The sequence below is a fragment of the Chionomys nivalis genome, chromosome 8 (assembly GCF_950005125.1).
Source record: "Chionomys nivalis chromosome 8, mChiNiv1.1, whole genome shotgun sequence".
Taxonomy (NCBI): Eukaryota; Metazoa; Chordata; class Mammalia; order Rodentia; family Cricetidae; genus Chionomys; species Chionomys nivalis.
Window position 1 is genome coordinate 77,027,093 of NC_080093.1, and position 23,375 is coordinate 77,050,467.

The window sequence follows — 23,375 nt, forward strand, 5'->3', positions numbered from 1 at the left end:
TCTGTGTCTGGTGGGAGAATCATGGCTACTGCCTGACTCGGCTTCTTTCTCCCAGCATTCTGTTCTGTTTACTCCACTCACCTAAGGGCTGGCCTATCAAATGGGCCTAGGCAGTTTCTTTATTAATTAACCAATGAAAGCAACAGATTAGAAAGAAATCACTCCCACATCGTCTTCATTTTATCGTATTTTAATCAATTCTTCTAGAACTTATTGCCTAATCAAAGATCTGGTTAGCCCTTTCCTAGAACAGGGCCCCTTTCCTAGAGCAGACAGGCCTGCACAGAGAATAAAAGGCTCCCTGTGCAACACACTGCTGTTTTGTGCATGCCTTGGGACCCCACCTCCATCCTCCAGCAACAGGGGTTGCAGCCCACCAGTATTGGGAAGGGCAAATCTTCCCCTCACTCTGGCTAACACCAACACTACACCAAGCCTCTAGAACTATAGAGGTACAGAAACCCACCTACGGAGCTTGACTGTATCATACTGGAATACCTGGTGCTCTCTAAGCCTACCTGGTCCTAAAGGCTCCACAACCAGCCTATCCCAGATAAGCTCTTGTCTAAGTGGATAGAACTGAGGATGACAGCAGGAGTGAGAAGAGCTAAGACCCTATGAGTGAGATTGGCCATCCGTGAAGACCACAGGTTATCCTCTGGCATCAAAGCCCTCTTAGGAAAAATAATCTTGGAAGGAGAGCCATCCTTGTTTCTTTTGAAGTACAGTACTGTTTAAGAGTCTCTGTTTAGGGTCTGTGAAGATGGTTCAGCGAGTAAAGCTTAAGAACAGGGGTCTGCCATCCCTGGCCCCATGGCAGTGCAACTCTGCCATCCCCGGCCCCATAACAGTGCAGCTCTGCCACCCAGCATGGCGGGCAGGAGATAGGTAGCAGGCAGGGCCTTACTAGCCCACCCACCAGCCTAGCCTAAACAGTGAGCCCCAATTTCAGGGAGACACCGCGTCTCAAAAACCTAGGGTGAAGAAGTGACTGGGGAAGATATCTCAATATCTACATATGCCTATATATAGGGAAATCACGCCCACTTATATGCTATATGCTTAGAACACACAAAATCATGCAAGTGAAGTATGTGTTTAGCTGATCAACAAAATTGAAAGTCTAGATGAATCAGTTCTCTTACCTCTCCTCTGACAGGGTCTGGGCTGCTGACAACAGCTGATTCTGCGACGGAAGGATGTTCTATCAGGGCACTTTCTACTTCAAATGGTCCAATTCGGTAGCTAGGAGACATGACAGGAACTCCTCAGGGTGAGTTATAGTTGTACCCCGGAATGCTTGATTAACAGGCATGCACACACGGAAGGGAAGTTTACCCAGAGGATAATATAACATCGTCTGATCTCGCAACAAACCAGAAATAGCCATCTTCATCCATATAGCCCCTGTCCCCAGTGATGTAAAAATTCCCTCGTAGAGTTGAGGCTGTTTTTGAAGGATTATCCTGCAAAGCAAATAGCATTTGTTAATCTTATTATGAATGTGACTCTTTTCTCCAGTCATTTTGAAACGTTCAAAGAAAAAGAAAGTTTGGCCCCTTTAAGAAGCCTCAGAAGGAAGAGGAACCAGAGTGAAGTAGGAATGACTTGCCAGCGTGGATCTTAGCCCAACATAAAGAAAGAAATTGCAGTTACAAAGACTTAGTGCAACTCCTGGAGAATGTTTTATGTAGATAATAAGATAAATGTAGGAGCAACCCAAAGCCCTGGAGAGTAGGTAGAATGAAGCCTTTTTCTAAACAATACCTAACAATTGCTGGAAAAAAGAGAAGGGTTAAAAGAAAGCCCAATGTTTAATTCAGACCAGATGTGTTATTTGCTTTGGTTTGTTTTATATAAGAGACCAGTTCTATAACTGGCATAAAAAGAAAAGAAACATAAAGTTGCTGCCTTCCATAAAGTTCACTATCATGTGTTATCTGGACCTCTTAGTATATTGATATAAACTTTGCTCTAATCTGTATGCCATGATTAGATATAAGAAAGCTAGTGAGATTAATTTACTTAATTTTTTGGCCCCATTCCTTATTTCTCTAGTTCCACTGGAGTGGGTAGAGAGCTAATCAGATGTCAGAGAAGTAAGTGAGTTCTGTTTGCTAGTGAGAAAGGATCTTCAGATGTTAAGAAATCAGAGATAAGAGCCCCCTTTTATGATTCCCTTCCAAGGAGAGGGCATCAAAGTGTTATCTGGCAAGAATGTTATTTTTTTAATTGCCTGTATTTAGGGTTATTATCCAAGGCCATGGATTTCTCAAGGAAAGACAAAGTTCCTAGGCTTGTTTTGTAAAAATTGGAATGTCACCAAATACTTTGTTTGGTTTTGGTATAAGGTCTCAAGTATTCTAGACTGACCTCAGACTTGCTCTGTAGTAACTGAGGATGATTTTGAATTTGTGGCCTTCCTGCTTCTGTATCCCATATGCTGGGATTATGCTTTTGAAGAATAAATAGAAAACAAGTTTTTAAAATAAAGTTCTTACTACATAGTGAGTAAAAAGGCCAAATGGTCGCTCAGGAAGAACTTGAACACCAATGTCCCCTTCTTGTCCAGGAGGAAGAATAGCACCATTTTCATCTAAAATCTAGAATAAAACAGGACGGTTTATTTAAAGCAATTTTAAATTAAATACCACATTTGAAATTTTACCTTTGAATCATTTTGGCAAGAATATACACTTAAAAATATTTTAACTATACTTTAAATTCTTTTTTATATAATTTTTTAAAGATTTATTTATTATTATTTATACAGTGTTCTGTCTGCATTATGCCTACAGGCCAGAAGAGGGTGCCAGATCTCATTATGACAGATGGTTGTGAGCCACCATGTGGTTGCTGGGAATTGAACTCAGGACCTTTGGAACCTTTGGAAAAGCAACCAGTGCTCTTAACCTTTGAACCATTTCTCCGGTCCCCTAGTTTAAATTCTTAAATGTATTATTTACCTAAGTTATCATTGAATAAAATATTATAAAATGCAAAACCAAAATGTGAAAAGATAGTAAAATTTTTTCTCACTTCTACCACCAGTAATGTTTTGGTAATGTCCTTTGGGACAATTATAGACAGGAAATACTAGGATTACTTGGCGAGTTTTCAGCCTGCTTTTGTCATTTAGCAATGTGCCTTTGTTAGGCGTGAATTCCAGAGTTCTGTGTCACTGTTGAGTCTAATGTACCAGGGAAGAGAAATAAGAACGACTATTTCAGTCAAGTAACCTTGTGTGAACTGCATGATGAACCTGAGAAATACTGATCCCATCTACAACTAAACTTCAATTCAAACTACGTCTGAGCCCTGTCCTTTGGAAATTGATCCAGTTTTGCCTTTTTGCCACTGTTGCTTCCCTTCCTTTTTTATATGAATATTAGTGCAAATCCTTTGTCTGTATCTGACTTTGACCATGGCTTGACCTAATAAAACTTTAACCCTGTACAAAGTGTGCAGATGGGGAAATAAAATGCTTTCGAGACCCAGGCATCAGAGAGTAATAAGGGCCGTGGTTAAAGAAAGCCTGGAAACGGATGGGCAAGCAGAGAGAGAAGTGTGTGCTGCAGCCACTGTGAACCTGAGGCACTTTGGGCCTGGTTGATCCTGTCAGAGGTCCAGTCTTCCCTCACCACATAACTGGTGGCCAAGACTGTGACTGCTGGAGCCAGATTGCTTAAGACTGTGTTCCCACTCTGGGCTCTGGCTGCTTGAGCTTGGGTAAGTTTTTTACTTTATCTACATACTCACCTGCAGAATGGTCCTCTTATTAGTTTATCTTCAAGATATTTCTGGAAATTAAATGCCCAGAATTCATGGCACAATACAGGTGTTTGTAACAATAGTAAGAGAGTATTAAGCCAACCTTTCTCACCCATCTGTCTTTTGGCGTAGAATTTAAAGTACAAATAACATGGAATTATCACATTTAAAGGAGTGTGGGTGAGTGTAAGCGGACATGCAAACCTTCACATCAAAAGCAGGAGAAGGCTTTCCCATTGAGCCAGGCTTAATTTTCATCCCTTTGAAATTTCCACAGATCAGCACCTGATTAAGGAGAAGAAAGTAAGGTAACTTCAGAAGTAATATAAAATACTTCTTCATCTGCCATGCATTCATCCTACAGAACTTAGCTGTGCATCAGGGTCAGTGGGAAACCCATAAAATCCCTCCTCTCATGGAATGTGGATATTGACAGTTTACAACTATACACAATAAAGAGGCGAGAAAATATATGTCTATATTAACATTTGTACTTAGCGTAACACAATGGATACTATGCTAGTTGTGTGTAAATAACTGTCAAATTTTATTATTGTTTCATTTTGAAATTTCAACATTTCCAGATAATAAAACTCAGAGTTGAGAAATACAGACATTATAAATAAGACACACCCAATGAAGATGTCAACTTTCCCATTTCTCTGCTGGTCTTATCACCCCTTCTTCAGCAGTGCTGAGGATTGAACTGAGGTCTCCCATATGCTAGGAAAGTGCTCGGCCACTAAACTACAACCCCCCCAAAAAATGTTTTTTTTTTTAAATCTGCATGAGTACTTTAAAGACTTCATTTTATCTTCATTTTATCTTTTAGGTATTTGCTTGTTCACATAGCCTAGGCTGGTCTTAAACTGACTGCATAGCTGAGAATGACCTTGAACTTGACCCTCCTCCCTCTACCTTTAGAGTGCGTGTGGGGAGTCGCAGGGATGCTTCAGCATCTGCTTTCTAAGGGGTCTCCCAGCACACTCAATGCTTCAGGGAACCAGAAACTAACCGATTTCTATTTTGTGACTCTTTAGAAAGTTCTGTGTCACATAGCGCCAATACTTTTCTCATTAAAAATATTGTGACATTCTTTCCTCAACCAGTTAATCATTTTTCTCAAAAATATGACAGCTTATTTGCAATTAATTTTTCTCAAGCTTTTCTTTATTTAAAAAATAATTGTTTCCTAACCACACCTTTCTGTATCCCTTGAGCAATCATAAGAACACGTTAGACACTTTGGCTTTTGTTTATCTGACTAATCACATCTAGCCCTGTCTTCAGTGGGGCAGGTACCGTTTCCGTCTGTCCGTATCCTTCGTAGATGTCTATGCCTGTCTTCCTTCTCCATTGTTCCATCACTTCAGGGTTGATTGGTTCCCCAGCACTCACACAGTGCTTCAAGCTTTTGAACTTATAGCTTCTCCAAAAACATGGAGTGAGTTAGGTTGAGAAGAAAAAATGGCGAGACAGGGGAATTAGGATTATTGCTAATACAAAATAAGCAGATCTCTCTTATATATAAAGTAGAACTCTGATGCTAAAAGCCGGTTGCTCTAATGCCAGATTCTCTGTTTGTCTGTCTGTCTGTCTCTCCTCAGAGAATCACTTGTTGCAAAGAAATACCATGACATCTTTAGGGAAGATAACCCCATAGTTACACACACACACACACACACACACACACTTGCAACATGTAGCCCTGGAACTTGCTCTATATACACTATGCTGGTTTTGAACTTGACCTCTGTCTCCCAAGTGCTGGGATTAAGTGCACCACTATGCCCAGCTCTAGAACGATATTTTAAATCTATTAAAAATCACCTCCTGTGAACTGAAGTTCTCTGAAGATGCCACATGAGTGTGGAAGCTCTCACAGGCTAAGTGGCGGCACTTCATAATTGTGGTGAGATGGAATGTTAGGGATGGAGGCCCAAAATTGTCTTGGCACTCTCAGTAGTAATTTATTAGTAACTCATGTATCTAATCTTATCCTCATTTTATTAGGTAAAACTCTTGAAATGTATTGTTAAAACTAGAAGGTCACTGGTTTCCACCAACTCTAAAACTGAGACTGTTATAACACCAGAGATCTACAGAAAGCTTCCCCTTTTGGTTCCCCTCTAGGCTGCCTACCTGATGCCATCACCAATGTTTGGGCAAAAGCATTGATTCATGCCTTCCTTTTGTTCTGTGACTATGAAAGTTCATTAATTGCTTCCACAGTAGAACATGCCATTCAAGGTCATCTGAATCCATGTCCTTGACCCATAGTCAGTTTTATTTGGCTCAGAACAAACTCTGTCTTACTCTCTTTAGAGCAAGAGCTGTGCTTTGCATCAACACAGGAGACCAGAAGTGCTGAGCTGTGAGCACAGAGACAGTAGCTTCTTTTCAGAGAAACAATCAAGCATTTCAATGGAATCCAGGGGATATAATGCATACATTCTTCCTTTTGTTTTCTGGGAGAAATTGCAAAAAGGAACTACTTGTCTACTTTCTCAGCTCAGTAATAGCTGTTGCCCCAAAGATTAAATACCCCCTTTATTATAACCACTCACTACACTTAGAGCTCTAGACATGGTCTAATCTTCCCTTTCCTCTCTCTGTTAGTGGGAACCTGATCTTGACACAGCAACTATCTTTATAAAATGTCAACAATAAAGCAAAGGAGGAAGAGAAAAAAACTCACTATCCTGTACCAACTAGTCAGATCTGTTGGTTGGACAGACAAATGTTTCATTTCTAGCTTCCTTTTCCTCCTCTCTCCCCTGACTGAGTGTCCCTTTACCCACGTCTCACCTGATTGTATCATTCTGTACAAGCATTCGGTAGGCAGTTGGCGCAGAACAGAAGACGGTGATGGGGAATGTGGAGAGGGTCTACAGTTTGGAAAGAGCAAATTGTCTCACATGAAATGTTTTGATCTGCCGGAGGCACAGCACAATGTAAACCTTATTTTGATGTTAATGTACTCAGATCTTCTCCTGTCTTTGTGGACTTTGCAGAGGTAGATATCTTAAAACTCTGATCCCTGCATTTACTTTCGTTGCCAGTCCATCGGTGATACCACTAATGCTAACACATCTCTAACCATGAACCTCCTCTAGTCTGCCTTACTTGCAAGATGGAAGTCGGCTCAAAACGGGGCAAATAGTGTGCAAACACACATGCTCCTTGGATCCATGGAGAAAAAACACTACTCCATGCAGACTTTGCCCAACCTGTGTCTGACGTATTCCACATCACATCCGAGTCTGTCAAATCCAGCCAGAATCTGGAATACAAACAGCCCTGTTGTATACATTTGTTAAAGTGGTAGGAATTGCATGCACACAAATGTATGTAGAAATTTAAATTTGCAAAATGTGTAATTTGTTGAAAAACAAATTTAAAAGGCCAGTCCACAAATGACTCCATGGAAGTACCTTCCATTGACAGATAATCCTAAACCAAAACTGCTGTGGGTGTGTCCGATCATCTTAGGATGCCCGGTTGTCCCGCTGGTGAAGTAAATGGCCATCATCTCATTGTGCCTTGTGTTCACGCAGGTATGGTTGTCGCTGGCATGTCTGCAAAAAACAGTATACAGTGTTTCTGTGCCCGACTGTGACCTCTGAGGAGGACTCGAACACCCATGTGCTTGGGCCTCTTCAGCATGTGAACCAGTAACTTGGATTCAGTCCTGAGGTAAAGACAGCTCTATTTCTGCCCTTTTACTTGTGTGATGTGAATGGCCACCTTCACAATTATGAGTCTGCTAGGGACAGCCCGCATCCAAACCCGGTGGTCACTGCAGGGTCTTCTACTATAGATTTTCACAGCTTTAAGGATTGATTCAAAGCCCAGGATTCCCAGTGTGTTAGCTGAGAGTTTCATAGGGAATACATAGAAAATTAATTTCTTCCTCTGCTCAATCCTACATCCTTCTCTTCTTTCACAAGAGAACTCCCTAGTAAGCCTCCTGTACACCATTCTCCATCTCAAGGACTGCTTTTTAAAAATCTCAACCAGACTCCTTACTTCAAAGCTTGGCACTGTTAGTTCTGTCATAATCGCTGATTATTCTTGCTGATTATTGCTTTCATTTGCATTTACCTCACTTATACTGAATTGGATACTTTTCTCCTTGCTTCTCTCTGTGGGGCATTGTTCTAAGATTGAGGCTACTCACCTCATCATCTCCTTGAGGTTCCCCCACCCTTCTCTGGAGTGCTGAGACACAATGAGTTTGGAGGTGAGATTTCCACATTTAGCTGCCACAGCATCTACTGCTGGGGCTAACGCATCATCAGTAATAATGCACTTTGCTTTTGAAGACTGTAGTCTGTAGAGGATGTCTTTCTGGGTCAGCTGAGTGGTTCCCGGAATTAAAACTGTCCCTAAAGGAATAGAAAAGGAATAATGTTTAGAAAGATTAACCTCTATTATGGAAATTAAGATACTGTAACTAGTACATTCACATCCTCTGTGCCTCAGAATGACTTAGTGAATTAACTAGAGAAGATATCTATGTGTCTGCCATTGCTCTGACTTTTGCCTTTCAAGAGATCTCCAAGTCTATGGCCCTTTTGCCCTAACAAGAGAATATTAAATGCTGAGTGATTGTCTTGTGTTTGAAGATCACCCATAATGTTCAGATTGAAGGAATTTTAATTGAAAAATAATATTTAACATTGATTATGTGCTTCAGTGCCAGATTATTATTCTATTTTGCATATTTTAACTTCTTTAATCCCCATCCAAACATCTCCAGTGTAAACAGCTATTCATTGCATGTTTCATAGCTTATTAGTAACGAGTGAAATTGCAGGAGTTAGAATCTGCAGCTGGACTCCGGAGCTGGACATGTAACCACTCCAGCTCAGTGATCTTACACTGCACTGATTGTTTTATTTATTTTTTTTTTTTTTGGTTTTTCGAGACAGGGTTTCTCTGTGGTTTTGGAGCCTGTCCTGGAACTAGCTCTTGTAGACCAGGCTGGTCTCGAACTCACAGAGATCCGCCTGCCTCTGCCTCCCAAGTGCTGGGATTAAAGGCGTGCGCCACCACCGCCCGGCTGTTTTATTTTTCTTGATGCATGTATCTTTCTGTGGCTTTCCTCTTGCCTGTAGTCAATTACAATGTAAGGTGTAGTGTGTTGGTGTCCAGGAGCCAGACACCCGTAAACTTCTTCCTTAGTAAGCCCTTCACCTCTGTGAACCTCGGTTTCTGAATGTAAAATTGAGATTATAAAAATACATCCCTTGTAGGATTATTCCAGGATTAAATGAGTTATAGCATGTTTATAATAAAATGTAATACATCTTAGCTCTTAGCTTTTCGGGTTTTTTTTTTCAAAGAATAAAAGGATATTTTGCCTGAATAGACATGCTAATGTGGAAGGGGGCATTTCATGAAGTCCCACCCCTAGACAAAGGACTACAGGCAATTGATGACTGCTAGAGTGGGAAATTAGCTCCTCCCAGGAATAGCACCCGAATTCTTATCCAATACAAAGTGGTCAGCTCTGAAACCATACAGTCACAAACAAACACAAAGAACTCAGCAGACTGCATCATGTGTTTGTGCATCTGTACTTATATGTAACAATAAAGAGGCCATCACCTCTCAAGTCAGGAAGCGATGCGGGAAGCACTGGAGGGGGAGGGGATATGAAGTGGCTGGAGGGAGGGAGGAAAGTGGGAAGTAATGTAATTATGTTTTAATTAAAATGTATGTGATAGCTAGTCTTGGTTGTCAACTTGCCTGCATCGGGAATTAAATAAAATCCGTAATTATGTTTTAATTAAAATGTATGTGATAGCTATTCTTGGTTGTCAACTTGCCTGCATCGGGAATTAAATAAAATCCAAGTGACTGGGTATACCTGTAAGGGATTTTTCTTGATCAAATCATTTGAATAGGAAGACCCACCCTAAATCTGGATCTTTTGAGGTTGGAAGATCCACCCTTAATCTGGGCCACACCTGCTGGTGGCAACCTCTATAAAGGACACGGAAGAGGAAAGCTTGCTCTTTCCCTGCTTGCCCTCACTCTCGCTGGCAAGTCCATTTCTTCACTGACACTAGAGCCTGTCTCTTCAGCATTCTGATGTCTACGGAAGCCCAGCTGAGACACTCAGCATTGTGGACTGAACAACTGCTAGATTCTTGGACTTTCCGTTGAGAAACAGCCTTTGTTGCAATTGTCAGATGATAGCCTGTAAGCCACTTTAATAAATCCCATATATATGAGTATATATGGACGTATATAGCCATCCTAACAGTATGGGTTTTTCTAGAGAACCCTGACTAATGCAGTGTATTAAAAATGAATTAAAAATAAAAAATAAATAATTTGAAAATAAAAGAATCTACCACCTGGGTTGGAAAGATGGCTCAGTGGTGAAGAGCACCCAATGCTCTTGCAGAGGACCTAAGTTAGTTTCCAGCACCCACATCAGGCAGCTCACAATAACCCATGTGACTCCAGCCCCTATGCACATGCACACATGCATACACACGGGCATACGCACACATGCATGCACACAGGCATACGCACACAGGCATATACACACACATGCATACATGCATGCACACAGGCATACACACATGCATACACACACACACACACACACACACAATATAAATCCTTAGAAAAGGAACCTGCCATCTATCTTGGTTTCTATCACCTACCTACTTCTGTACTTACCCTACATCTGTCTTCTGGGCTGCACTCTTTTTAGCCCCCAGTCTTTAAGAGATAGTAGATGGTATTTACCTCTGGGTGTTTCTTACCCTTCCCAAGTGACATGTGAATCAGAGACCCAGAAATCTATGTAGATTTCTAGGCCGTGTGCCAGAGTATTAGATTTAGAAGATGTTCAGAATTTGTTTCTGGCAAATTCCCAGCGATACCTATGCCACTGGGCCAACGTCACGCTTTTAAACTGCAGGTGAGCATTGCTCTTCTTCATTGCCAAGTACCTCCCTTGTTTTGAAGGCACATTAAAATTCACTGGACTGCTATGCCATTTAATGGTGTCTTCTTAAGCACTTTAAAATTCCTTCAAAGGGTAAGAGAGATGGTTCACTGGGTAAAAGTGCTTGCTGTTAAAGAATACCAACCTGAGTTCAATCTCCACATCTCACGGTAGAAGGAAAGAACAGACTTCTGAGAGTTGTCTGGTTTCCACATGGCACCTATACACCTGAATGCACACCACACACACACACACACACACACACACACCATAAACACAAACAGTTGAAGCAAAACTTCCTTTAAAGTCACCTTACAGTTACACTCCTCTAAATTTTCAAAGCATACCACATATGTGAAAATGAAAATGTAAAAAATTATGGACAGCTTCTGTTTCCTATTTGCAAATAAGCAATATATGCCACTCTCTGTAAGAAACAGAATTGAACAATATGTTGAGGTCTCCTACCCCCGTCCTTCTCTCTGCCCCACAGTCACCCCGAGACAGCCCTTATCCAGACTTATGTATCAACCATATCTTTGCCTTTCTTCATCTTGTTATCATCTATGTATAGAATCCTAAGCAATATACAAATTCTATTGAGTTAAGACTTCAATTTTTAGCTAGCTATTGTGGATTATTCCTTTACACTGTGTGAAGATGTGTCACTGTGATTGACTTAATAAAGAGCTGAATGGCCATTAGCTAGGCAGGAAGAGGTTAGGCGGCACTTCCGGGGACAGAGAGCCCTGGGAAGAAGAAAGGAAGAGCCGCCAGCCATGCATGGAATAACTAGGATGGGCCTAATGAAGGTTAGGTATTGAGCATGTGGAAAAATGTAGATTAAAAACTATGGGTTAAGTTATAAGAGCTAGTTAGAAACAAGCCTAAACTAAGGCTGAGCTTTTGTAGTTAATAATAAGTCTCTGTGTCATGATCTGTGAGCTGGCAGCCCAAAGAAAAATCCATTTACAACTAGTTAGTGTGTGTGTGTGTGTGTGTGTGTGTGTGTGTGTGTGTGTGTGTTTGAGACAGGGTTTCTATATGTAACAGTCTTGGCTGTGTTGGAACTTGCTTTGTAGACCATGGAGCCTTGAACACAAAGAGATTTACCTGCCTTTGCTGGGATTAAAGGTGTACCACCATATCTAACTTTTAGGGTTTGTTTTGATGTACGTATGTGCTGTGTCTGAGTCTTTATGAGTATATGTACACATGTGTGTTCAGGTGCCTGCAGAGACCAGAAGAAGGTATTACATCACTTGGAACTTGAGTTCCAGGCATTTGTAAACTGCCTGAGCTAGATACTGATACCCAAAGCTCTGGTCCTCACAACTAAGCCGCAGGTACTCTTAACCCCGAGTCATTTCCCAGCCTCTAGCTGTTTACTTATTAAGTGGGAGAAATGGCTATGCGCCACAAACACTGACATTCTTAAGACGACTGGATTTACGGTTCATTGTCTCCCTCTCATCTGTCTAAGGTAATTTGCTTCCCTTCCCATCAAGAGCCCCAGGAATCATGTTGGGATCAGGAAAAGTTGCCTCTGACTTGTTCTGCCTGGCTTATCCTAAAGTTGTACCCATCAGATTCTGCTTAAATATTTAAGATCCTGAGTGGAGTACCAGATGGCTCACATGGGGTCCAGAAGCATCTGAATAGCAACCAATGCTACACATAGCCCGACCGAGAGGAATGTTGGCAGAGAGGAATAAAGAGGCAGCACATAGGAAAGACACAGAGAAGGGGTGCAGTGGCTTCCGGACAAACAGAGGAAGAGGCTCCTGGGTAGAGTCTGCCTCCAAACCCCTTTGCTCCCTGTGTACCATTTTTCCCTCTGTAAGACTCTCCAGCGGCCATTCTATTGCCTCCTTTATTGAATTAATATGAATGTATACCTGATCCTGCCAGCCAATCAGGGCTTCACTAAGAAAGTGAACATAAGCAATGATCATGAGTGCACTCGTTTTGTAAAAAACTGTTTGAAAACAGGCTCTGCTTTTCCAATGTATAATTCATATGTGTATATGAAATAGAATATGTCAGCTATCCTCTAATGATATAATACAGTGATATATTGTGACAACTAGAACATCAATTCAACAAATATTTTACTGAACATTTACTATCTGCTAAGCACTGAAGGTACAAGATATGCTGTATTAATGGCCTTTTAGGAGCATACCTAACCCTCATGGGAAGTGCAGGTTATATATATGCAGATACTATGCCTCAAAAATTTAAATAGTAATATATACTACTATAGGGTGCTGTGGTGGTTTGAATGAGCACAGCCCCCAAAAGGCCATATTAATTTGGCTCCCAATTGGTAGACTATTCAGAAAGGATTAGGAGGTTGTGGCCTTGTTGGAGGCTCTGAGGTTTCAAACCAGAGGCCCAGTCTTGCCTTCTCTCTGCTTCCTGCTTGTGGATCAGATGTAAGCTCTCAGTTACTGCTCCAGGACCATGCCTGTTTCCCACCATAATGGCAAAGGATTAACCCTCTGGAACTGTAAGCAAGCCACTAATTAAATACTTTTCTTTTACAAAGTGCCTAGGTCATAGTGTCCCTTCCAGCAACAGAACAGTAACTATAACAGGCATTTAAAGACAGTCGTATCCACTTTGAAACATCAGGGTATGGTTGTCTGAGGAGGTAACATTAAACTGAAGATTGAGAGAGCTGGAGAGATGGCCCAGAGGTTAGGAGCACTGGCTGCTCTTGCAGAAGACCCAGGTTCTATTCCCAGTACCCATGTGGGGGTTCACAACCATCCTTAACTTCAGTTCCCCAGGATCTGATGACATCCTCTTTTGGCCTCTGCAGGCACCAGGCATGCGCATAACATGCAGACACACATGGCAGGGAAAACACTCATATCCATTAAATAATTACATCTTTAAAAACAATAAAAACCTGACACTTTCAAGTTGAGTAAGAGTTGGTCATGTACTTAGTTTTGAGGGAAAGACATTCCAAGCATAGCAAACAGTATAGAGAAAATTCAGAAGATGGGAATGACCACAAACATTAACAGAAAACATTAGCTATGCTAAGGACGTGAAGTCTAATGGTGGAGAGATTTAGGAATGTTGAAATAGCTGTACCCTTCTGAGATGCACCTATGACTCTTGGAGCATATCTGGCAAGTAGAGTCACTAAATGCTGCCAAACAGCAAGCTGTACCCAGGTGAATAGCTCACGGTTACTTAGACATGTGGATCAAGCTGCCTGTTGCAATGTGATGAGAGCGTGAGGCTTACCAACCTGTTCGCAGACAGGCCACATTCGCAAGCCACCACTCTGGGATCTTGGGCAGAATCACCATTACTCGGTCTCCCCTTTGCAAGGAACAGGCTTCTGTGAGTATGTTGGCAAATTTCCTGGATAAAGATCCGAGTTCTTCAAAACCCCATCTCACTTCTGCTCCATTTCCATCTATCCACCAGAAGGCTGGGTTGGAAAGTCTCCCTCCAGCCTGAGGAAAGCACAGCCATCAGGGACTTAGAGGTTGTTATACAGTCAAATTATATTTCAGCTGACTTAATGGAGCAAATTCTCTGCAAACACTCACAAGTCAGTTATTAGTCAGGACATACACGGAGTAAGTACAGATCACTCAGAAGTTCTTAGTTCTACATGCTGGGAACCATGTCAGTTTTTTTGCAAACAGTCCTTTCTCATTTATCATGATAATTTTTTCCCAAAAGTTAGAATTTATACATCCCACCATCTCCCCAGGGAAGTATCCATACTTCATTTCTTTTTTTTTTTTTTTTTTTTTTTTGGTTTTTCAAGACAGGGTTTCTCTGTGGTTTTGAAGCCTGTCCTGGAACTAACTCTTGTAGACCAGGTTGGTCTCGAACTCACAGAGATCCGCCTGCCTCTGCCTCCCAAGTGCTGGGATTAAAGGCGTGCGCCACCACCGCCCGGCTCATTTTGACTCGTGAAGTCACTTTTTACTCCTTTTTGTTTAAAAGTGGGGGGAAAAACCAAAAAGGATGCATTAATACAACCTAGACTTTCTCAAACAGCCACGAAGGCCTCATAGGCTGGATAAGACCTTGTTCTGGGGCTGCTCTGCATATTAGAGGACATCAGTACTGCCCCTCTATCCTTAGATGTCAGAAGCAACTACTGACTTCCCCTAACCAACCCTTCTTTGCAGCAAAACTCTCTACAGTCATTGCTAACTACTCTTGGGGGCTATGATCGCTTGCAATTGAGTCACTGTAGTCTGACTGGCATTTGTTCCATACCTTCTCCACACTGCTCCATTGGTCCAGGACATCTTTTGCAAAATTGAAATGCTCTGGAATCTCTAGTTTGAATTCCTGTTTCATGGATTCATAGTTGGAAAAGTTCTGAGGGGTTGCTGTTTTGTAATCTTTATACAAGACTCTTAGAGGACCAGGAATTGCTAGGCGCTGCAAACACTTAGCATGAAGTAACATTGCCATGGTGACAAGAGCTATCTAACATCAGCACTGCTGGATGTTTTAGCACTTCGGATTTCCATGCAGACTAATCCAGCTAAAAGACAAGCAAAAATGACATGCGTTTAGTTTGGTTTGCAAAGTAGTAAGACCACAAAGCACACCTAAGTTTTACCATAACTCTCCATCATGACCCACTCAGTATCATTTTCCGGGCATTGGTATTTGCTTTGATGCTTTGTGTATTCTTTGTCATTAGATCCTTAGAGAACCCCTGTAAAGTATGTACTGTTATTATCTGTGTCTACAGATGGTGGAAACAGTAAGAGCCATTGGCTGGATTCAGGCCCAGCCCATTGTCCTGACTACCCACACTATTGCTTTCTACATGCATTTCTCAACTTTTTGTGACTGTGTAGAGGCTTATGATCTAATGCCATATCACACCCCACAGATTATCTACATATGAGGAAACTAAGAGGAGCCTAGTGCCAGCTGGGCCTGACAGCACTGTCTATGTTTAGAGTCTGTCTGGTTTACAGGCTACAGTTCCCATGCTCCCAATAGGAGCCCACACTACTACCATCGAGTCCAGGCTTGGAGATATAATAACAGGGCTTCTGTGCAGGAAGGTCCTTCCCAGCCACCTACTACTCCTTACTTCTGTGGGTAGTCGTTTGATCACAATGTCATTTTACTTGGCCGAGGCTATTAAAACTACAGTTTTAGTGTTCCAGGGATTGTGACTGAGTTTCTCCTCCTTATGCTTCCCACAATTTTCCTGCAATAAAACAGATACTGCTCTCATAATCATTACAAGATAATTGTAACTGTGATTCTAGCTGTGTGGTAGGGCAGCCTGGCTATATGGAATCATTTCTGTAATGATAAAGTGTCCAACCAGGACAAGATACCAGATATCAGCTAAACTGCATCCTACGCGGATGTGGTGGCAGGACATCATGTTTGCATTGGATGCATTTGAAACCCAGGCTCCCTGATGTGTAAGAAACTGACCAGTCCATGATCTTGAGCTTCTGAGATCATGCTGCTTGGGCCTCCTTGCTTTTCACCTTCAAAGAAAATGAACCTCAAACAGAGGAAGCATCAGACTTTACCTATTGTGTCAGGGCTCGAACCTGGGTCTTTGGATTCTCATTGGAATGGCTTTACCTTGGGCCAACAGGACTCCAGCAGAGCAGTGGTTTGGTACCTTGTCTATGCATTGACTCACTAGTAAAGCTTTCTATAAAAACTTGAATGCCTGCATCATTCCCAATTAAGTCGGCATTTCAGGGAGTGGGCCCATACTATTTTTTAAATTTTCCTCAGATTGTAATGCATAACCCAAGCTGAGAGTCACTCATTCAGAGCCTGGGATCTAGGAACCATCAGTACAACTGGAAGCTTGTCAGAAATGCACAGTTTTTGAGTCCCACTGCCGATCTGTTGAGTTAGTGGATTTTAATCTTTTAACAAGATTTCCCAGGCAACAAGTTTCTGTATTCAAGTGAGAGAAACTATAGTCTTTAGGGTGTTGGCTAAGTCCATTGCCTATTTATCATACACTCATGGAATTGGTCTATTTACCACTTATTTAATTGTTACTCTATTTGAATAATAAGCAACTATGAATCTCAGCTTTACATTTTATTAGTAAAGACACTGATAGAACCTCTGACAGAGAGGTATGTTTACCAAAGACTGAATTCAATAATGCAAAATGTTCCCATGGCACCAACAAGGGTATGTGAATATCGGGCTTTATGGACCTTACTTTTTCTGTTGTGATACTCAACTCTGCCATAGATGTTGGTAATACATAAATAAATAAACATGGTCAATTTCTTCCAAACACCTTATCGATGAACACTGAAACTTGAATTTCATGCAGTTTTCATGTGTTATGAAGCACTGGTTCTCTTTTTCTTCCCTAACTATTTAAAGGTGTGAAAACCACTGTTAGTTCCCAAAGTTGTTAAAATGGACAGCAGTCTGGATAATCTCACCGGCTGTAGTCGGCTGATGGTACTGGACTATAAATTCTGTCAGAGTCAGAGCCGTGACTGTCATCCTCATACTTCTGTCCTGGGACTCATAACCACATTTGATTCAAAGTGTATGGATTTCTGATCCAGTTTTTTGATCCAATTGAAATTAAAGTCAATTAAAAAATAATTTGTTAACCTTTAGCTCCAAAACTTGCTAAGTAGAGGCAAGCAGACTTCTGTGAGTTCAAAGCCAGCCTAGTTTATATAGTGAGATTCTGTCTCAAAAAGTATATATAAAAATTAAAACTAAAGGGAATATTTGTTGACCGAATAAATGGCTTTTTCAGAAGGGAGAAATTTTAACTCTAGGGTTATAGTTGATCAAAGAGGTGCCTCAATGCTTTAACCAGAGTTATGTGACTACCTGCATCATCTATGTGAGGCAGTTTATGTTAATATAAATGCAATTGTAAAAATCAGTTCATTGCTAATAACTCTCCAGCTAAGGTTTGGAGCGCTGTGCCCACCTCCCTTCTCCATGCTGTTACAAGTCCCTGTGAGCTCATATGTGCGCCTGCCCTACTGTGCCTAGCAAACAGTTTTCTTGTAGATCTGGGAGAAGTGGCTGGTGGTGGTAAAAATAATCAAAACACATTGTATTAAATTTTCAAAAACTAATAAAAATGAGAAAGTAAAACAAAAGAAAAATCGGCTCATTGGTTACAGGAGTTGTATTTCAAGTGCTTGATAGGCAAGTGTGGCTCAGGTCACCCTGCACTGGCCAGAGCTGACCTAATGTCTTTCTGTTGTTGCAGCATTTGCTGAGGATCTGTCTGGCTAACAGCTCAAAACTGAACTCACAAAAAACGTTAAAAGAAAAACTGAAGGAGGAAATTTCTCAAGGTAAAACTTTCCTTCAGGTTCAGGGTTGGGAAAGCACCACCCAGAACTTTCTCTGACCTAATAGTTATGAAGAAAAAGCAATGTGAAAAAGCCACCCTTTTAGAACCAAATCACCCTGAGGCTGTTTCCCCAGGGTTCAGTCCTCAAGGTCCCAAATGGCATTCTGTTTGGTGGCAGGGCCAGGTAGCAAGAGAGCAACTGGCTGGCTGCATGCTGAAGCAACTACCTGGCCTCTTGGCTGTACTCCAACTTTTTAACAGGATTGGGATCAAGTTCTTTTGAACCTCCCCCAGCCCCAACACACACACACACACACACACACACACACACACACACACACACACACACCAGTGCTGAATGTTGAAGACTGAAAGTTTGTCTAAAGGAGACAATACTAAGTTCTCTGAAGCAAACCCATCTTGGTTTTTACTTCTTGGTATAATGTCTTCAAATGATTCAAAAACCATAAAAGATACACATTGAAAACTATCCCCTTCCTGTCTTGAAGGGTCTGTATTTAACCCCAGTCTTACCTCCCGGGGGTCACTGTGCTTCTCAACATCTCAAATATGACTGCAGACTCTCATTTCTCCACAGGCTGGAAAGAACAGGTAGCCTAAATTCTCACCATTCCACCTACCCAATCCGTTTTCACTAATGTAGTTTTAGAGGCCACTTCATATCAGTTCATAGAGCTCTCTATTATATTAAAAAAAAAAAAAAAAAAAAACAGCTGCCTTGCATTGTACTGAACGGCTGATAGTTCCCAATTGCTGATCACTTGAGCTGTCCCTATTATTTTGCAATTTAAGTGAGAAATTGAAACCATTTATTCAGAATGAATGCCCTGATTCTTTCTCTCAATACAAATGTTATTTTTAAATAGTTAAGAAGTAGAACGAACATTTCCTGGTCCAATTGAAACAAAGGGCAAGAATTTGATCCGGTCCTGACCCAAGCTTTGTAGGCTAGTATGAGTCATTTATTTACTCAATAAATATTGACTGAAAGTTTGAAATGTTGCAGATATAGACAATACATTGAGGGGATGAAAGAGACAAAGTCTTCTACTGTCATGGACTGGCGCATGTCAATGAGGTAACAAATAGATGTGTTGTTTCATGAAAAGGAAAAATGGTTACCAGGAGAAAAGAAGCTATTTTGGAAGGTCTCCTCAGGGACGCACCATGTTTGCTGAGCTCTAACAAGTGAGTGGCTGCACTGTGCTCGCATTTTGCATTAATTTTGTTATTCCACGTTCTAGAGAAGCACACTGCCCTCAAGTCTATTCTTAGCCATTGACTAGTGCGCCCATTCTTCCAGTAGATACCTGAGAAAGGCTCATATCAAATGCTGAGACTGCATCTGTGAACATAACAGGCCAGGTCTGCCTCCTCCCCACAGAAGTTTCCAGACTATTAAACAACTGTGCAGATGTTTACACTGGTGGTAAACACAGTTTACTAACCGATACCAAGCTGAATCAGAGTTCAGTATGATTTCTCCCCATCCTGTGCAATGGTTCTCTTTCATTCAGAATCTTTCACACATCCATTGGTGTTGCCTCTGGTAAATTCCTCATGTTCCAACAAACAGCCACCCACCCATGCTCATGCAAGAACCCTCATTAAACTCACTGGGTACAAAAGACATGGAGGAGGTGGGGCTTGTTGGGGCTCAGCAGCTAGTTCCAGGACAGGCTCCAAAAATCTACAGAGAAACCCTGTCTCAAAAAACCAAATAGACATGAAGGGGGTGGGGCTCAGCAGGGGCTCAGCAGGAGTGGGAAGGGGCTGGGGGCCATAATAGAGGGTAAATTTGATCAAAACACGTTATGCATGTATGAAATTGTCAACAAGTAGATTTTCAAAAATAACTTATTTCAAATGAACATGAAAAATTTCACATTTAAAAAAAAATAGAAAATTGGTCAGTCAGTTGGAACTTAAAATAAACAACCTTTTTTATTTTCTCAAAAAGAAGTGTCAGGTCAGGCTGTTGTGGTGCACACCTTCAATTCCAGCACTTGGGAGGCAGAGGCAGGTGGATCTCTGTGGGTTTCAGGACAGCATGGTCTACAGAGCGAGTTCCAGGACAGCCAGGACTGTTACACAGAAATACCCTGTCTTGAAATAACCAAAAAAAGAAAAAAGAAAAAAAAAAGGAAAAGAAAAAGTATCGACCCCCCCCCATCAAAGTCATAATATTCTTTTTTTTTCTCTGTAAAGCTCAGTCAGTTCCTGTCTTTTCAGTAATATTAGCATCTTATAAAGCCCCCTCTCCGGGTCTGTAAAATCCTTTGCAGATGAAAGAAAAGATCTATTCTGCATCGTAAACCTGGGCTTTACACCAAGTCTTGGAAATGCTGCTAAGAAAAATTCTAAGGAAGGCACCACTGACTGGCCAGATGGGCTCTCGAAGTGTCCAATGTCTCGTCTGAGATACAGCTTTGAGTCCATGTAAATGCAGGGCAGAGGGCTCTTCTGTCCCCCACATCTCCACAACACCCTTCCCCCTAGTTAGCCCAAAGAATGACAGCAGTTTGACAGATACACCAAGGACCCTGCCTTAACCCCACTCCCCAACACACGACTTTAGAGTGTCCCCTGTCCCAGAGAGAACTTATTGTCACAGATTTCCTATCTCTATACTTCCCAAACATAAACTACGTAGAGGTAATTTGCATACTTTTGGATATGTAGGAGATGGATTTCCATCTATCACTGAGCAAGGTGTGGCCAAATAGACCAGAGAACATTTGGCCCCTACTCAATGTTTTTTTATTTATGCTTCATGAGTTTGCGTGTCATCCTCGCGCAGCGGCCATGCTAATCTTCTCTGTGTCCTTCCAATTTTAGGCTATGTGCTGTCGAAATGAGCATCCCTACTCAATTTTTCCTGAAACATTTTATCATGTAAACACACCTACACAATATTAAAAACTCAAACCTCACCAAAATGCCTAAGCTGAAAACTCAGCCTGCAGCCTGTGAGGGCTCAATCCCCACTACTTCCTCAGCAGTGTTCCCACTGAGGAGCTCTGAGAGAAACACCTTTGCCATCTGGCTTCACAGAGCATTTTCCAGATTTGCTGGTTTTGTTTGCTGAACATATATTACAAAGCAAGCAAATAGGATACTCACGAAAGGTAGCAGTAGTGATAGCAGACCTGCTTCATGGAAGAGAGGCTTGATTTCTCACCTCTGATTTAGTAGATCAAAGTGGAAGGAGTGTGACAGTCAGAGAGCTGGCAGCCCGAGTGCCTTCCCTTACTTGATTGGTGGGCACACGGGAGGGTGGAGCATGGACCTTTACATAACCCCGACCTGCAACCTGCCCTTCTTAACAGGTAATGATTTGTACACACAGCAAGCTTTTCTTCAGCTGGGAAAGCTGTGTGCACAGGAGGGAAAGGTGTCCAAAGAGTTGCTGAGAATTGGAGAATTGCCAGAATTGGAGGCCCACACGTGTAGTCCCAGCCCTTCAGAGGTGGAGGCGGGAGTTGAGGAGCTGTTGTGAGGGCTAGTACTGTGAATGGCAGAAGCTCTCAGAAAGAGGAAAGAACACTTGAAGGAAACATAGAGGTATTGAAATGAATAAACACAGACGTGAGGCTTGGGCAGGGTTGATAAGAGTGTTCAGTAACTGGGAAGAACTACACATCAACCCTGTCAGGTCACTTGAGTGTTTCTCAGCATGCTAGTCATTCAGAGGACTCTAAGAAGCTGTGGGGTCTTCTCTGCCTCCCTGCCCTTCAGCCACAGCAGTCACGCTACTCGCCCCAGACCCAGCCATGTTCCAGCCTTGAGACCTTTGTACCCCCACTGCCTGAAATACTTCCCTGAGAGCCGTGGCCAAATCCTCCTTTGGGGAGATCCCCTGCCAGAGGCACTTTCTTCACTGACTTCCCTAAGATAGCACTCTTTTCCCTCTGACAGCCTTTTGCTTATCTTATCACAAAGTTTGACAATAAAATTTGGTTTTGTTTTGTTTTGTTTGCTGCTGATGTATCATCTGACAAAAGTTTGCCATTCAATAAATTTGGTGTGGGAATAAATGACTCATTCAGTTGCTTGTGATAAAAATCCAACTCAAATTTAGTTAAAGTCAGGAATTTCTACAATGGGCATGGTGGCACACGCTTTTAGTCCCAGCACTTGGGATGCAAAGGCAGATGGACCTCTGCTGGGTTTGGGGCCAGCATGGTCTACACAGGTTTTGTGGCTGGGTTAGTGTCCCAGTCCCACCCCTGGAAGCCTTGCCTGGTTATAGAGGATGGACAGTTTTTATAACTATACCTCTGAAGTCCAGCTAGACATCAGGAATGGTGATGCCTCGTTTTAGCTACCCTGAGTTTTTTGTTTTAAATATGCAATTGAGTATTGTCTTTTCAAGGTCGGTAAAGAATTGTGTTGGAATTTTTATGGGGATTGTGTTGAATTTGTAGATTGATTTTGGTAAGATGGCCATTTTTACTGTATTAATCTTACCTATTCATTAGTGTAGGAGATTGCTGTGGGGTAATGCTGTGGTACACTTTAAAGATTTGTCACTCATATTGGTTTAATAAAATGCTGATTGGCCAGTAGCCAGGCAGGAAGTATAGACGAGGCAACCAGACTAAAAGAATTCTTGGAAGAAGAAAGGTAGAGACACAGTTGCCACCCAGACACAGAGGAATCAAGATGAAGATGCCTTACTGAGAAAAGGTACTAAGCCACATGGCTAAACATAGATAAAAATTATGATGAATTTAAGTTGTAAGAGGTAGTTAATAATAAGTCTGAGCTAATAGGCCAAACAATTTATAATTAATATAGGCCTCTGTGTGTTTCTTTGGACTGAATGGCTGCAGGACCAGGCAGGAGAGAAACTTCTGTTTACTGGAGATCTTTCCAACTTCTGACGTCTTCTCCTATTCTTTCTTCAATGTTTTAAGTTTTTACTATATGGGTCTTTCACTTGCTTGGCTAGGGTTACCCCAAGATATTTTATATTGTTTCTGGCTATTGAGAAGGGTGTTGTTTCCCTGATTTCATTCTCAATCTGTTTGTCATTTGTATATAGAAGGGCTACAATTTTGTATTTGTTTTTGTTTTTCTGGATAGGGTTTCTCTGTGTAGCTTTGGAACTCACTCTGTAGAGCAGTCTGGCCTCAAACTCACAGAAATCCACCTACCTCTGCCTCCCGAGTGTTTAGATTAAAGATGTGTGCCACCACTGCCTGGTGGATTTTTTTTTTAAGTAAATCTTGTATTGAGTCACATCATTGCAAGTGTTTATCGGCTGTAAGAGTTTCCTAA

At 41.6% G+C, this 23,375-nt stretch overlaps 3 protein-coding genes and 1 non-coding gene across 5 annotated transcripts in view; 2 read left to right on the forward strand and 2 right to left on the reverse strand.

The window, feature by feature from the left end:
* Positions 1 to 2,933, forward strand: part of Eri2 (ERI1 exoribonuclease family member 2) — a 15,714-nt gene extending 12,781 nt beyond the window's left edge. Inside the window, exons 10-11 of the transcript XR_009057550.1 lie at positions 1,160 to 1,273; positions 2,799 to 2,933. The gene's annotated coding sequence lies outside the window, so the exon portion shown is untranslated. The remainder of the gene's footprint in view (positions 1 to 1,159; positions 1,274 to 2,798) is intronic.
* The window catches only part of Acsm3 (acyl-CoA synthetase medium chain family member 3), a 26,513-nt gene extending 5,051 nt beyond the window's left edge, over positions 1 to 21,462 (reverse strand). Inside the window, exons 1-12 of the mRNA XM_057777168.1 lie at positions 21,216 to 21,462; positions 15,002 to 15,275; positions 14,010 to 14,220; positions 7,952 to 8,159; positions 7,206 to 7,349; positions 6,898 to 7,054; positions 6,580 to 6,659; positions 5,074 to 5,197; positions 3,976 to 4,056; positions 2,502 to 2,603; positions 1,339 to 1,466; positions 1,146 to 1,245 (exon numbers count right to left, since the gene is read on the reverse strand). Coding sequence (XP_057633151.1) covers positions 1,146 to 1,245; positions 1,339 to 1,466; positions 2,502 to 2,603; positions 3,976 to 4,056; positions 5,074 to 5,197; positions 6,580 to 6,659; positions 6,898 to 7,054; positions 7,206 to 7,349; positions 7,952 to 8,159; positions 14,010 to 14,220; positions 15,002 to 15,202 — 1,536 coding nt within the window. The 5' untranslated portion in view covers positions 15,203 to 15,275; positions 21,216 to 21,462. The remainder of the gene's footprint in view (positions 1 to 1,145; positions 1,246 to 1,338; positions 1,467 to 2,501; positions 2,604 to 3,975; positions 4,057 to 5,073; positions 5,198 to 6,579; positions 6,660 to 6,897; positions 7,055 to 7,205; positions 7,350 to 7,951; positions 8,160 to 14,009; positions 14,221 to 15,001; positions 15,276 to 21,215) is intronic.
* Thumpd1 (THUMP domain containing 1) overlaps positions 7,364 to 23,375 on the forward strand; it is a 35,357-nt gene continuing 19,345 nt past the window's right edge. Inside the window, exons 1-2 of one of the 2 annotated variants that reach the window (XM_057777172.1) lie at positions 7,364 to 7,467; positions 17,985 to 18,072. The gene's annotated coding sequence lies outside the window, so the exon portion shown is untranslated. Of the gene's footprint in view, positions 7,468 to 17,984; positions 18,073 to 19,147; positions 19,281 to 23,375 lie in introns of those variants that run through there. The other variant, XM_057777173.1, reaches the window with a different exon arrangement.
* Positions 20,848 to 20,954, reverse strand: LOC130880870 (U6 spliceosomal RNA). The gene has a single exon (XR_009057665.1). It is a non-coding gene; the product is annotated as a U6 spliceosomal RNA (small nuclear RNA).